Raw genomic sequence first — 15744 nt, forward strand, 5'->3', positions numbered from 1 at the left:
CTTTCAAGTCCCCTCTCTAACCACCCTCTTCACTTTTTTGTTTTCATATGCCGACACTCCTCCTCTCCCTCCTTCTCTGTGGGCTTCTTTTCTTTAGAATGATTTGTTTACCCACAATTCCCCTGGGTAATTAGTGCTGTGATAATAACTGGTGTTGGAAACAAACACACCCACTCACTGAGCAGTGCACACAAACACATACACACATATACATACACAATGGGATGAAAAACAACTTCCTTGAGCTTAGTCGCATTAAGTAATGTTACAAGTAGACCAGCTGCACCCCACTTTTAAATGAGAGGGAACAAATCTTTAAGATGCTTCCCTGGATTTATGAATATGGAAACTGTTGAAAAGTTGTCATTTTTGATACTATTTTGTACAGGTTCCGCCAAAACTAAAATAGGAAACCAAGGCTGGGTGATAATGTTAATAATGTATCACTATTAATTAACTTGGAGGGAATATGTTCATATGATGATATAATGGTTATTGGGGTAATTAAAAACATGAGTTGAAGAGCTCTGGCCAACAGTAACAGTGGAACACAGTTCATATCTGATTGATTATTTATATGTAATTGTACACATGTGATATATATGATATTCTTAATATTATCACCCAGCCTTATAAGATACAAGTACTAAGATAAATAATTATTGGTTATAATGAAAAGAAAATAATGACATTCAGGTATCTTTCAAAAACTGCCAAACTAGAAACCTTGATAACGGGAATACGGTATTGGGCAAACTCTTCTTTGTAGCACTGTCAGCATTGAAAATACACTGGCAAGGTTGCTTGGTGTGACTTTTTCCTTTTTCAACTTCACAGCTGCAGCAAAGAAGACAGACAGTATTTTAGGGTTTTTTTAACAAGAAGAAAGGGAAGTGAAGTATCAGGAACTGGCACTTTAACAAGCAAAGAGATGTTTAGAGCTGTCCTGACAAAAGAAACAACAGTATTTGTCGTTTGTTCCGAGTCCCTGAACATCCTATGTTTACATGTGTTCACATTTACCTGACAAGAATGCCCTCTAGTTTTTGTCTAGGGATTGTTATACCATCGCAAAACCTCTTAGGGAGGAGACCTGAGTGGAGGGTTGGGTCAGCAAGGTATAACTTGGACATTTTCAGTTTTCAACCATCAATCAGCAATGTTTCATTTTTGCCATGACTGCAATCGATCCGTTAAATCGTTTTTCTTTACTGTAGCAGTGAGATCAAAAACAGTCATATGAACAATTTTTCTAATAATTTTGGAAGGCTTTGACCTAAAACGTATGCCCAATAATGGAAACAAAAAACACTCATGGGTTGCTTTGGAAGGCAAACAACATATTGTATGACAGAACAGGTTAAATCAGATCTGCAGTACCCAGTCAGTAACAGTCAGGAGGTTCAGCTTACAGGAGGTGAAATTACACTTGTGTATTTCAATGTACTGTAGTCCCACCATAGGGATTGATTCACAGTTCAGCATCACATTTCACTCCTTGAAATGGATGTGTTGTACATTGTTAGGCCATATCACGTCTAAATGATATACCCCACAGTAACTGCGTTTACATTCTTTCATTTACCTAATGTAGAGCAATGATAAGAAGGTCTGGTTTATCTCCCTGCAGAATAGGAGACTGCTGCCGTGCAATCATTTCTGTTTCATTCACTTTGATACAGAAAGTCAATTGCATTAAGCAAAAGGTGCAGTGGAAATGGTAGATGCATGTTACTGAATAGGTGAATACTGAGGTTTTTCAACCTAGTATTGTTGACTTTATTATTAGCAATCTTCCACAGTATCTACCCCCGTCACAATAATTACATTATCAAATGTACAATATGTAATTATCACCTGTTGTGATACTGACTAGCCAACAAGATGCCAGAATAAACTGCAGGGTTTTCCCTATCATTACTATGTTAAGGAATGAATGACGTTTAAACAGACCTTTCTCACAGCAGCCATTTTGACCTGAAAAAGTAGGGTAGACTGGCTTAAGCCCATGAGCAAGGAGAACCTGTTGTGACCTCAGTCATTAAGCAGTTGCCCTGGTCAGTAAGGCCTGAACTCTCTGCCTTCAGAGTGTACTGTCATCCAGGTCTGCTCAACAAGACATGTTCATGATTGTCTGCGGATTAAAGGGCTTTGTTACATTACAGCAGCCCAAAGAAAACACATTGGAACAGTAATTATTCACCAGTTGATTGCGAATGTTCTTCTACTGGGAAGCTCCTAGTGGCCAGCAGTCAAGCTGTGGTAGCACTGGGCAGCTCTAGTTGCCAAGTGTTGTTATTAGTGCAGCCTTGTGCTGTGCCAAGAGTTGAGGATTGCTTTTCCCACTCTGTTTTTGAGTTTTTTATTTTTAGGTCTTTAATGAACAAGGGGACAAAGTGCTGCCTGTATCAATTTAGTGTGTTTTGGAGAAAGATGTTTAACATGTTAATGGGCTCCTCTCTATCTGATTACGGCCGTCTGAAAAAACAGCTGCTGTTCAGTCTAGGATGCATGGATGTATGCGTGTGTGTTATTCAAGAGATAACAATGTGCACGCATGTGTGCAGTGTGTTCACTTCCACTAAATCTCTGCAGAGAAATGACAGAGCGAGAGAAGAAGAGCGATGAGAGAAATGCTAAGATAAGAGAAGGGAGAGAGAAAGAGAGAGAGAGAATCCCCTGCTGTTTTTCCAATCAGGAGGCGTTGTCCTCCTCACTGGGTGATTTATTCTCTCTCTTCTCCTTCATGTCCCAATTTTCAAACCCACCCCACAACACCACCACCCTCCATTTCTTTCATTCATTCTTTCTCCCTGTCTTCTTTCTGTGGGCAGCTTGTGAACACAGCTATTTAGAAATGACGACAGAAGCACATTCAGGCAGCCAGTGTTGTTAAAATGACTCACCTGTAAGGCTAAGGTTTTCATCTGAAGTCAATTCTACAGTTCACTTTCTCCCTCTGAATTAAGTCGGGGAATAAATATTTCTTCTTCAGACAAGGCCGAGAGACGCCTCGACAGCAAACACCTTTTATTTTAAAAGCAGCATTAAATGATGTGTGTGACCTCGCTGACCAACATTAATAAGCGTCTGGCACCGCTCTCCGCACACCAGCAAAGATCATCCTCCTTAACAAATGAATAATGAATCTGGGGTGCAGGTCAAGACTAAATATATGTTATTAAGTTAATTCAGTCCAGGAGTGAAACACATTAAGCTCTACAGAGTTAACCAGACTGTTAATACAAATCAAAACCATGGTTACCAAAGGAGAACATTTGATTTGCGTGTGTGTCAGAAACATTGCCAATAAATAGAGCATCCATTCATTATAACCTGTCTTGTTCATTTAGTCACATTTCATATCCCAGAAAGCCCTCCTGCACCTCCCTCCATTCATCCCCTAGAGCCACAAGTGTGTGTGTGTGTGTGTGTGTGTGTGTGTGTGTGTGTGTGTGTGTGTGTGTGTGTGTGTGTGTGTGTGTGTGTGTGTGTGTGTGTGTGTGTGTGTGTGCCAGTGTCTGATCCCTTGCAGCTGTGTTCTGGTGCCACCCAACCCTGCCTTTAATTGTGAAAAAAGTGTCTTCCTATGTTAGCCTGAGTGGATGTGGTGAACGTGAGATAAAGCACATTGTATGTTACATTACCAATGCAAGTGTTTGTGTGTTTGTATTTCTCTCTTTTGCTCGCTCTTGCAGCCCCCCAACACACACCCACCCACCCACTGACCCCTCCCTCTCAGCGCTGGTTGGTTGCCACGGCTACAGTGTCGCCTCTCTTCCTCATGTTGCTATGAGACTCGGACCGACAGACCTGAGCTGAATGACAATGTGTCTGTGGCTCTGGCAAGAGGCCCACAACAACCAATAAGAGACAGTCTAGACAAACACTTCCCCAATCTGGGGTCTGGGGACCTCGGGGCGATTGTTTGGGTTGGCAGGAGCCTCCTCAGCCATATGAGGAGTAGTTTATTAACACAATTTTTTCATTTCCTCTGCAATTGTCTCAATGAAAAAATGTCAGTCATTGTATGCTAAATGATTAGGAGGCTTCCTGATAAAGAAGGGAAGATGCTTGTTATACAAGGGGAGATAATAGTGATGCAATATCAAATAGGGTTAGTTAAAGCTGCATTAATCAATATTTTCTTTATATCTACAATTGACCACTGACTACGTCTAATGTGACTCACTCTCATAGTGACAAAATGATCAACAACCCTGCAGTTTCCCTCAGCTCTACAAAGCGTTTCAGCCTCTTTTATCTACTTGTTTTGGTTTTCAGGCCCAGAAACTCCTTTTATTTCCAGCCATTTTCTCCCAAAAAAAAGTCTGACAACCCATCTGCCTCCTAAGTACCAAATGGCAGGCACGCAAGTTCCAGACCAGCTGGTGAAGAAAGCTGAACTTCTAGCAGTTGAAGAGGAATTGATGAAAACCAAAACCAGAGCTAAAAGAAGAGTGAATATTTGTCATGGTAACAGAAACATCCAAATTATCCAAATGAATGTTAATGCTCGGTGTCTGCTGGATGTGAGAACCGGCAGTTACTTGCTAACTTATTCGCCATAGGGTGATAATATGTCAGATGTGCTTTCAACATGTTCCGTTCCCCCAAGTGGCCAAAAATTCATTTGATGCAGCATTAAATTACTGTGTGTTGTTGAAAACCCCTCAAACATCTTTAAAGACATACTAAATAGTTCAGTTAGGTACTGCAAAGATCTTGATATTCTGTTTATGCACGAGTTTTGCAGTATATAACTGTTACAGTTTTACTGTTATTATTTTGCTTTTGCTTTTTTATTACCATGTAATCTCAGTGTTGTAATTATCACTTGTGATTTGGTATATTGGCTGCAAAACAATCCAATTTTATTGCAAGGACTATTAAAACTAAATCAAATCTCGTCCAAATATTAAGCAGATACACAACATTGCAGATCTCACTGTTCTGGTTACATAGAAAGTCAGATTTTATGCATATGATGATGTGTTCCTTAGAGTGTGTCAATATATCGCCTTGCTTACAGTATCACAATATAGGGCAATATATTAAATCCTAACCCCTGTATCATGATGCTTATCGTAACGCCAGATTCTTGTAAATACACAGCCTGACTTGGGACTTCACAGCTATTGTCTAAACAATTGCTCAACTCATTGATTAGTTGATAGATAAGAAGGGATTTTAAGATGTCACCTTGGGCTTTTCCACTATATTCTGACATTTTATTAAGTCAATTATTGGTTCATTTACCAAAAGGATCCATAGATTTATTGATAATCATTACCTGCAGCCACAATAGGAATGCTTGCTATCCCAGACTGATCCCATGCTGTGTTGACGTTATATTAGAAAACAGTAGAAACCTACTAAAAATTCTACATTATTGACGTAAACTTTATCTTTTGGATGTAAATATGCTTAGGAAATTGCAGTTTGCTTCTAAGTAATCAGAACTTCTCAGACCGCCTTGATTCTGACCTCCCCAAAAGAAGAATGTTTTATGTCAGGCTGCCTTTTACACTTGCTGTGACTCAGTAGTGCAAGTGGACACCAGGGAGAGATGATTTTTCTCCCAGTAAGAATAACACCTTGGTTCTGTGCTGAAATATGTTCCGCTGGAGGCGCCGGCAGCCATGGAAAAGAGTTTTGACACATAACAGCAGAGCTGATGTGGGTGGGAGGGTGAGGTCTTTGGGGCTTTGTGTCACCAGAATCAATCTGCTTTTTTATCTGTTTAGTTTGTTGTTCATGCGCTTACAGAGAGAGTGTCGGGGGAGAATGACATGGGTTAGTGCAATACATCATTCAGTCAGTGCTGTGCTGCTTCCCCCGGTCTGTGGTCAGCGTGGTTAAATTATATTTTAAATCAGAGGATCATTCTCGTTACCTGCGAGAGGATTTGGGTTTGATGGGTGAACCTCACAAATCATGGATTTTCGAGGCTGATACAACATCAGATAACGTTAACAATATAATCGGCTGTCATTTGTTCTTCTGCATAAACATAACGTAGGAACTATTTTTGAATTTACTTTTTAAAAAAAGGGGGTCAGTGAAGTATTTCCAGTAATTTTCTACAGTAATGCTGATACATTGACAGATATTGGCAGGTTGATATTAACAACAAATTTGACATTTTGTTTTTTCTATTGATTTTCAATTTATTTTTGTAAATAAAGTAATTAACAGGTTCTTTTCTACGGAACATGTGCTTGAAGTGTCCTGTGGAGCTGCTAATATAGCTGCGACTACCTCATCAGTCTCAATCATGGCAAAAATATTGTTCAGAAGTTTTCATCGTGTGACAAAAACGTCTCAAAATATAATTCTCTCATGTTCAGCAGTACAACAGATAAAAGTACAAGTGGAGGTTTAAAAAAACAACAGTAGCTGCGGTTAAATAATTTGAGCTATTTCTCTCTCTGTCTGTCTCCTCAGGAACTGTTTACAGCGGAGTGTAAGTTTAAGGAGTCGGTGTTCGAGAACTACTATGTGATCTACAGCTCTATGCTCTACAGACAGAAGGAGTCGGGCCGGGCCTGGTTTCTGGGCCTCAATAAAGAGGGACAGGCCATGAAGGGCAACAGGGTCAAAAAGACCAAACCAGCTGCACACTTCCTGCCTAAACCTATAGAAGGTAAGATATACACACATTTATCTTTTGTTTTATTTTAATTTCATTTTAGGTTTTAGACCAGATTTATTTTTACTCAAATGTTTGCAGATGTTTAGTTTTATTGGATTACAGAGTAAAGACACACCTTTTCCTCCCCTTCATTTATCTTCTCTTTTACCCCTTTTCATCCCTTTTTTTCTCCTTACTCCCTCCTCCCATTCCTCCCTTTATCCACCTCTATGCTTTCTTTTACCCCTCTTCTATTCTTCCGTTCTCTTTCTTTCCCTCTTCTCCTCTCTTCCCAATGCTACTGTCTCTTCTCCCCCTCTCCCATCCTCTTCTTTTCTCCCCGCCACACCTGTAGTTGCGATGTACCGAGAGCCTTCATTGCACGATGTAGGGGAGGCGGTGCCTAAGCTCGCCGGGGGCCCGCCTTCCAAAAGCACAACCAGCGAACCAGTGGTCATGAACGGTGGGAAACCGGTCAGCAAACCCAGCAAGGAGGAGACATAACCCAGCCCCCAGTTTGACCCTCTCCTGGCCAACCAGAGGCCAGGAAAAAGCCAGAGACTCGCCCCACTGCTGCGCTCTCAATAAACAGCAACAAAAGGTAACAAAACAAACAACCGCTCAAGTTCTGACTGGTCAGCAGTGGGGCCGCACATCCCGCCTCGCCTCTCTCCCTTTTGGATGGATCCAGTGTTGTGGGGCAGGGCCGGAGGGACAGAGTGCTGCGGCCGGTGGCGGGTGAAGAGGATGATGAAGACAGGAAAGTCGGGCCGATGCCAGCCAGATATTTTGGAACTGGGACAGTGGCATGCGCTCATACGGGAAACAAAATGACTTCATAAAAATATAAACAAAACAAAGAAAAAATGGAAAAAAATGTCGTCTTCACCGGTATTTTTCTGTGACAATCTGTAAGAATGAGGCCCCCTTTTTTCCTCCCCTTAGTACCGTTTTCTGTTGCCAGGTATGCTTGCTTGCTGGTGGCTACAGACACACACGTACACAACTCCCACTCAAAATCGACCACTTCGATTCGATCTTTCAGACACATCAGGCAACGAGAACACTTAAAACAGCAAACACTGATGATTCAGTGGGTGCTTAGTCGTCGATCAATTAAGATTTTGCATAGGACATTATGTACTCAGCTTACAATGAAAACACTTGGCCCTGTGAATTAAATACAAGGCAAACATGTCTTATGACCTGTCCATAATTTTGATCACACCCTATATAACTGTTAAAGAGTTCTTATTTGACACCACATAGGGTAAAGCATGTTTCAATGTTCATTTATTATCTATTTGTTAGGTGGTTTATTATTCTGCACTCACAGAGCACTAGTGATTATTGAGCTACATTGTTGTACAGGCAAACATATTTTAGTTTTTGTCCTCTTCCGTCTCTTTACGGATGCTCCTATTTCCACATCACTGACAAAAGTGTAGCTCAGGAGAGGAACTGACGTTTCAAATGAAGAGTTTTGGCATCAAGTTGCTCGAATTAGTGTGTGTAGCGGAGTGCTGAAACCATAGATTCCCTGTTTGTAGCAACATGGAGTGTACAGGAGGCATGCTGGTGTCCACGCAGCATGGTAGCAGTCAGTGTTTACATGGAGTAGCAGATATTGTAGACTGAGGTTTAACAGAGGGAGGGTCAAACCTCAATGGTCAGATGGTGTTCTCAGTTTTTATTTCTGTTGCCTTCCCAAGTACTTGAAATTAAAGGTAGGAATGAGGGTTATAGTGAACAGGGTAAATTATGTTAAAGCCACTATGTGTAGAATTTACTGCCCAGTGGTACTTTCAAAAAAGACGGCAATGCGTTAGACGGCAATGCGAGCCACTACCCTCAACCAGATCAGACCCCGACCCAAGGAACTTCCCAGGTCCACTTAGTTCCTAGACCCAGTCTAATCGGTAAAGGTAAGGTCCCGTGGCAGCTGCAAGTGTCATCAGCAAAATGTACTTAACGTATCAAAAGTACTCATTCTGCAGAAAAGGGATACATCTTTCCCTGTTAGATTTCTAATACTGACACATCAATATTCAGGTACCCTTTCACTGTTGTAGCTGCTCGAGGTGGAGCTAGTTTTGACTACTTTATATACAGTTCAATTCTTTTGTCCAGTGGTTCCCAACCTAGGTGTAGGGCCCCTCCAAACAAAGTTATCCTGTGCGTTTTTTGGACTTTTATCTTTGCTGTTTTTGTGAAATATTGGATAATTTTACCTGTTTGGGCCTTAAACAGTATTCAAATGAAACCACAGAAGTTTAAATCACTCAAAGTGCCAACAACTCACAGACATCGTAAAGGGAACCACTGGTTTAATCTTTTAAAGTGCATTTATAAGCTTATCATGGTTTTTATGTTAAAGCCTAATTTGCAAAGTAACTAATAAAAATGGTGAAACGTAAATAGCAAAAAATAAATAAATTATTTCATATTAATATTGAAATGTAGTGCAGTAGAAGTATAAAGTAGCGTAAAATGGAGATACTAAAAATGTTCTTGAGTAAATACATGATGTGTGGTTACTTTCTACCACTGGATGCAGATCTGTGTGTCAATATGTCAGAGTGGATCTGAGCAGGAGAAAATTGTGTTTTTTAACAAGACGAAAACAAAAATTACAATTACACATAGTGGCTTTAAATTAGCCGGGCATAGTGGCCTACAAAGTAAGGTTACTGGAAAAGTATTAAAAATGTGGTTTTCTGTAGAAAATAGTAAAAACCACTGAAAACAAATCGCACACACGGAATACAGTGTTACACAAAGCTGTCGTCAAATCAAACTACTGAAATATGTGTGAACTACAAAGCAGAAAATCAAACGCCTTGAAATGAAATTAAACCAAATAGACCCCCATGCTTTGCCCGCTCACTGTGACAGTCAACATGGCACCAATCTGTTCTGGACTTGAATCCTGTTCGACACCCAATCTTTCTGTTTACTCATTTTTCTTACACGGCAAGACTCAACGCCAATTAACTCCTCAAAAAGTTTCTCCAGTAGTCATATCACTGAGGAGACATTAATACTGTGATCCCACACTTCATACTGTATTAGTGTCACTGGCAATGATGCAGACACATGCAAATTGAGTAAAAAACAGAAACCGTGCACCTCTCTTGCTTTGAATCCCAATTTTGTGCAAAATAAGCACTTTGCATTTTAATTTGATCATTGAGACGGTGTCTTTTTTGCTGAAGATGAATGACCTCCCCTGACGTTACCAAAACTACAAAGAAATAACAAGACAAAGTAAAAAGAAACAAAGCCGTATGATTAATCCTCGCACTTGTTCCGACATTAAACAAGCAGCAGCCCGAATCAGCTGCATCCCCAGCCTTGGCAACAGGTGTGTGTCTGTGTGCACTGCTGCACACAAGTGAAGCCACTCTGTTTAATGTTGTCCCGCTGTGTTGTACAGAGGATACACTCCGCAGCTGAACAGACTGTGAAAATACTAGACAGCTCACAGTGTTTCTAATTGGCATTTCTCAGATTTGTTCCTCACATACTTCTCCCCTTCTCTGATCTCATTAGCTGTTACTTGCCTTTGTGTCCAAATATGTGTGGCTGACCAGCTCACATTACATGAGCTCATCTAGCCTAATGTGCTCATCCTTAACTACTGTTTTGAAAGAAAAACATTTCAGACTGACAATTACAAAACAGGAATTCATTAAAACCAAAATGTAATTTATATATGTGTGGGGGAAAAAAAAGATTCAAGAGAGATGTTAGAATTTTAAGTTTGTGTGTCACTAAACTGTAATCTTGATGCTGAAAATCTGCGAGTACACGTGAATTGTATTGCTGCTGTCGGATCATCAGAAAAGTGTTATTTTTGCTGGGTAGTACTGTAGATCCTTGCTATGTGAGTGCCTCTCATCCCCAGCCAAGCCTGAGACGTTGAGATCCAGGGCGGCTGTAGATTTATGCTAAACGCTCCCAGGTCCCAGCAGAGTTTACCCAAGATTTACAAAATTCTTAGTGTCGCTTGACTTCAGCTCTGTCCTGTCTTGCGTTACTTGGAGAACAAGGCGGGTTGATGTTGATGAGGAAGAAGTCTTTCAAACCGGTGTTGTGCTTAAGTCTCACGTCCAAGAAATGTGGATGTAACATTTGTTGAGTACTTGTTGTGTGTCACACTAGGGGTTACTAAGCAAAACGGTAAAAGAATAAACCCTGACAATCAGGTCTGTAAACCTCCTTTTTTATTTTTGAATGTATCCTGTTTCTGCCTATGTCTAAATAGAACCTTTCTAAGAAGCCACTTTAATTACAGTACAGAGGATGTTTTTGTACTTGCCGGAGCAACCATTAGGAGATACAATCGGCAACAAGACTCCAGGACAGAAACTGCTACTCGCTGAATGATTATTAAGCAGCTAATTTGTCCTACAGAGAAAAAACACTGACTTAGCAGAGGAACCAAATCTTTCTCCATTCAGAGAGTCCCTGCTTGTTAGGTTAGCAAACGGGTTCACATCCTGTGAAAGCGCCTGCTGGAGATCTGTGGCACGTCCTCGAGAATTAATAATGGTTGAGGCCAGAGAAAAATGGCCTGGTTTCCTGGCTACTGACCAAAAACACCGCTACAAAAGTGTTTCCAGGCTGGTAATCACAGTTCCTGGTTCAAACAACGAAGGCGCAATTACTGTCAGCGTCTCCTGAGAGACTTCTCTCCACTGGTGGTTAGCCAGGTACCAAGGCTACAATTATGAGATATCTAACAGCGGGCCCAGTGCAGGAAGAGAGCAGCTGATTTAATTAGAAGTGAGCAATCACGACAACCTGGGTCACTTTTAATTTCCACACACAAGGACCACTCATGGTCTCATGGCAAGTACACATGTAGCCATCTTACTTTGTCCTGCGTGAACTGTAGCTCTGAAATCAGAAGGCACAAAATGGACACAAGACATAATAGGACAACAAAAGGCTTTAGTGACATGACCGCTGCAGTGCAGGTGCACTTTAGAGACACAGGAACATGTGATAGGTAGCACTGTACTCATGATGTAGCTTGTCTCCCTCAGGTTTTCTTTGCCGTTTCTTTTCCCCCCAGTTTCACTTTATTCCTCTTACAACAGGCTGCCTTATTACATCTGAATCCGACAGTAAACGCGCTCTCCTCCCAGCTGTTTCTTTCTCCGAACACTCTCATCCCACACGCACACACACACACACAGCAGACACACTCTTCATCCTATTTTACTTTTCAATTATCCTTTGATCCCCAATCTTCTGTTCACTATGCTAGCTTTCGCTCTCTGCTCGTTTTGTAATCATGCAGCCAGAGAACTTAACTCCCACCTCGTCTTTTCTCTTCCACCTCCTCCTCCTCCTCGCTCTGTTTGGACTGTTTCCCACTTGTTGCATGGTTTTTAAAAGAGGAAAGATGACCGGGGCTAATGCATGTGGTAATGTAGGAAATGTGTTATCAAAAGAAAACAAACATTTACAGCCTAGCACCAGTAAAACTTTGCATCTGGCTCGTTTCTGCCATCGGTTTGCACTGGTTGAGATGATGCTGCCACTTTTGATATTTGTTCCATTTATACATTCAGAATCTTACACATTTGGTTTCCAGTGGCATCAGAAACAACCTACAGAGACATATTGCTTTTGAAGCATTATCCATCATTGCAATAATGGAGCAAAGGAAGAATGAATCAAAATTATTTCATATCGCTAACATTGTTACACTAATGCATGTCGTTCTTGGAGCACTTTCGGCGGAGCATCAATATTTAATTCTGGTGGCTGAAAGCAGGAAAACCAAAATTATAAAACGAAAAAACAGGAACAAGTAATTGCCTGATATCCTTTGCTGCTTCTTTTAACAATGATGGATTGAGCTCAGGAAGTTATTTTAGATGCTGGTAGATGTAGAAATGATTGTTAGTAACTAGCCCTGATCAGGGACCTTCAGGCTACATACAGTAGCGGTTTTGAAAATACACACCAGATGGTAGGCAATCTTCTAAGTGACTTACAAGTTGGCAAAAATGGTGTAAAGTAACAAAAAATGCACATGACTCAGACCGAAAAAAGTCTGCCAATAGAGTGCTGCTGGGATGATGTATTTCTGTAGGCCAGGCTGGAAGTTAGCATCGTCCTGGTTCTTTCAACAAAAAGCCAAAGGGATTTGGGATTATTGCAGAAAAGAAACTGTGCTGAACAGATGTTTATGATACCTGCACGTTTTGTTCAACAACATCATCTTCACAAATGAACACCACTTTTATGATTTTTTAAACGTAAATGGGATTGCCGGAAGTAAAAAGCTAACGTTAGGCTGTTCTGAAATGCTCTCGTTGGGATTTGAAGTGTTATAAAACCGTCCCTGGTGGAATTTCGGGGGAAAAGGTGGACTAGTGAGTGATAAGTTGTGCTCTCCGTGCTGACGTTTAATGTTTCTGACAACCCCTGTATTCCCATTTACAGCACTTGTTAGCAACCGCCTTTTGTAATGTGACAAAACTCACAGGTCAGGTATTTACTGATGTATTTTATGTCACAGAACAAAACGTACAAATCTTTTAAAAGTTTGTGTTAACCACAGACCTGATTTCAGGCTTCTAACCAGAAATCTATTTAAAAACCCACTGATTTTGAGACGAGGGAACCGGAGGTGCAAAACAACGGGTTTTAGGATTCATTCCTGCAGCACTCTATTACTGTCAAAATAAAGATGGTGCAGGTTTTCTTCCTCGCTCACTGACTGGAGTGGGTGTTCTTAGTGATGCCACCGGTGGTCAGAAACTGTATTACAGCAACACAGGAGCTGCACTCCAGGAACAAGTGAAGCACCTTTATGGTTTTCATGGTTTATATTGACTTCAACAGTAAAGACCTTTCTTGGCCTGATGCTTTTTTCCTACCTTTTCATTCATTGAAAAGCTTGTGAGTTTGTATTTTTAACATTATTCCTGGTACAAATGTTAGGAGCAGCTTTTTGACTGTTTTATCATTGATATGAGGGTCCTTGAACAGGGCTAGTGGAATAAAGTGCACACATAATTACATGTTTGCTTTTCAAAGTGAAACTGTAAGTAAGTGCAGAAAAATGTGTCCAGATAAAGTAAAGTAAAGATGGTGGCGGACACATTAAATACAGTCATAGACTTACCACAACCTGCTGTATCTTGCTCGTGCAAACCACGCTAGCTATGAGCCAAAAGCAAAATGTCACTGGTGCTAACCTTAAAGGAAATTACTCTGTCTGTCAGTAAATGTACAGTTACCTTTACATACATATTATGCAAACAGAGTTTGTCTGCACTGTACAGTTTGTGTCTAATTCATTGTATACACACAGAAATCAATGATATTGAATAAAGGATTTATAGAAAGGAAATGTGACTGAACTGATTGATTGGCTGATTTACTACACGATGCTGTCTCGTTTATTTTTATATTAACTCTTAAATCATCAATAGATATTATCCCTGAATGTATTCATATATTCAACATTACAACTCTCACTTAAAGGTTTGCAATGTCCACCAACCAGTGTCTCTCCACACACACACACACACACACACACTCACACTCACTCATACACACCTGATCCCCTTCAATAAAGTGGATTCATCCTTTGTGTTGACCGAAGGGCAGACTGTATTATCAGCCATTCCAGCAGCAGAAAATGTGCAGTAAGTGAGTGACTTTGCTTGGCAAAAGGACAGTAGACTTTTTAGCTATTTGTACAGTGGCTTCAGCTCAGACTTTTAACAAAATAAAACCCTTCAAAGTAAGTGCCGTTGTCAGTAAGTGAGTAGCTTTGTGTTGTTTTAAGCTGACATTATTTTTCGGAAGCTTGGAAGGAGTATTTCATCAGTAGCTGGCAGTACATTTGTTTATCATCCTATTAACGGGTGTACTGAATGAGTTGAAATGGCAAACACTGTAGTATAACACAACCCAAAACAGACAGAGACAAACAGGACCAGCTTAATCAGCTAAAGGCAGCTGGGTAAAATGAGCTGTGGGCCTTTATTGACCCCCCATTCCTACCACTGTCAGTCTATTGTATCCTGTTGCCTTTAACTACCTATCAGGTAGAGTGCACCTAGCACGCTACGCATATAGCAGCTACATTATATTTTGCCATGAGCTCCAGAAACCAAACTATGCTGCCCTAGGTGTCTTGTATTTTAGTTAATTGGTGGTAATTTGAATAATTGATTTGGGAATCTGCATCTGGAAACATAATATCAACTGAAATAAAGATTTTAAAAGGTATAAAAAGGTATAAAAGGCACCCTTAAAAATAACCTTGTCACAAAATGATTTGAGAAAGATGATTCATGTATTCGAATGCATTTGATATGATGAACAAAACTGGAAATGTGATTCGAAAGGTGTGGCGCCATTGTAGGCCTGCGGTGATGGCTCGCATAATTCACAAAATCAGAAAACACGGACCTCACTGATCAAAAATGCACTTCACTGACAACAACATTTCAAAAGAAACCCCCTTACACGAATGAACGGGGGGGAGGGGAGGGGAAAGAATTAGCAATCAACACACAAGGATTTAACTACCCTCTTGATTTTGTGCGAATACCGTATGATGGAAGAACCATTAAGCAGCACCATTATCAGGCAGATATGTATAGAGAGAGCTGAGGAGACAGCTCGGCAGACACATTCAGACAGGTTGACAGGCAACCAGAAACACACACACACCCACATCGCATCGCTTGGCCTCCTTTAAATGACAGATGAACCAGCAAATACTGTAATTAGGTGGATGTAATTAAAATCTGCATATGTAAATTTAATGTAAATTAGGTGTACTTTGAAGGGCAACATGGTGTTTAATTAGCAAGAAAGGGGGTTATCAAGGACTGTAACTCTAATTATATCTGCAATGCTGCATGCTTCATATCTCATTCAAACTGATCGGTCTAATGCTTCCACACTTTTTATCACTTCTACTAAGATTCAAGACTTTGTCATGATTTTATTTCCTGCAACACGCCTCGGTTATTTCACCTTAATATGTCTTTCTGTCATTCTTTGTCATTTTAGGCATTTTGTTTCACCATTCGCTCTGTTATCGTGTGCACGGTGATGTTTTGTAGTGT

The 15744-nt window shown here is 40.6% G+C and overlaps 1 protein-coding gene across 2 annotated transcripts in view; it reads left to right on the forward strand.

The window, feature by feature from the left end:
* LOC127378544 (fibroblast growth factor 14-like) overlaps window positions 1-14009 on the forward strand; it is a 69087-nt gene extending 55078 nt beyond the window's left edge. For both annotated transcript variants that reach the window (XM_051427442.1, XM_051427443.1), the window contains exons 4-5: window positions 6448-6646; window positions 6990-14009. In XM_051427442.1, coding sequence (XP_051283402.1) covers window positions 6448-6646; window positions 6990-7138 — 348 coding nt within the window. In that variant the 3' untranslated portion in view covers window positions 7139-14009. The remainder of the gene's footprint in view (window positions 1-6447; window positions 6647-6989) is intronic.
* The last annotated feature ends 1735 nt before the right edge of the window (window positions 14010-15744 follow it).

Source organism: Dicentrarchus labrax, unplaced genomic scaffold (assembly GCF_905237075.1).
Source record: "Dicentrarchus labrax unplaced genomic scaffold, dlabrax2021, whole genome shotgun sequence".
Taxonomy (NCBI): Eukaryota; Metazoa; Chordata; class Actinopteri; family Moronidae; genus Dicentrarchus; species Dicentrarchus labrax.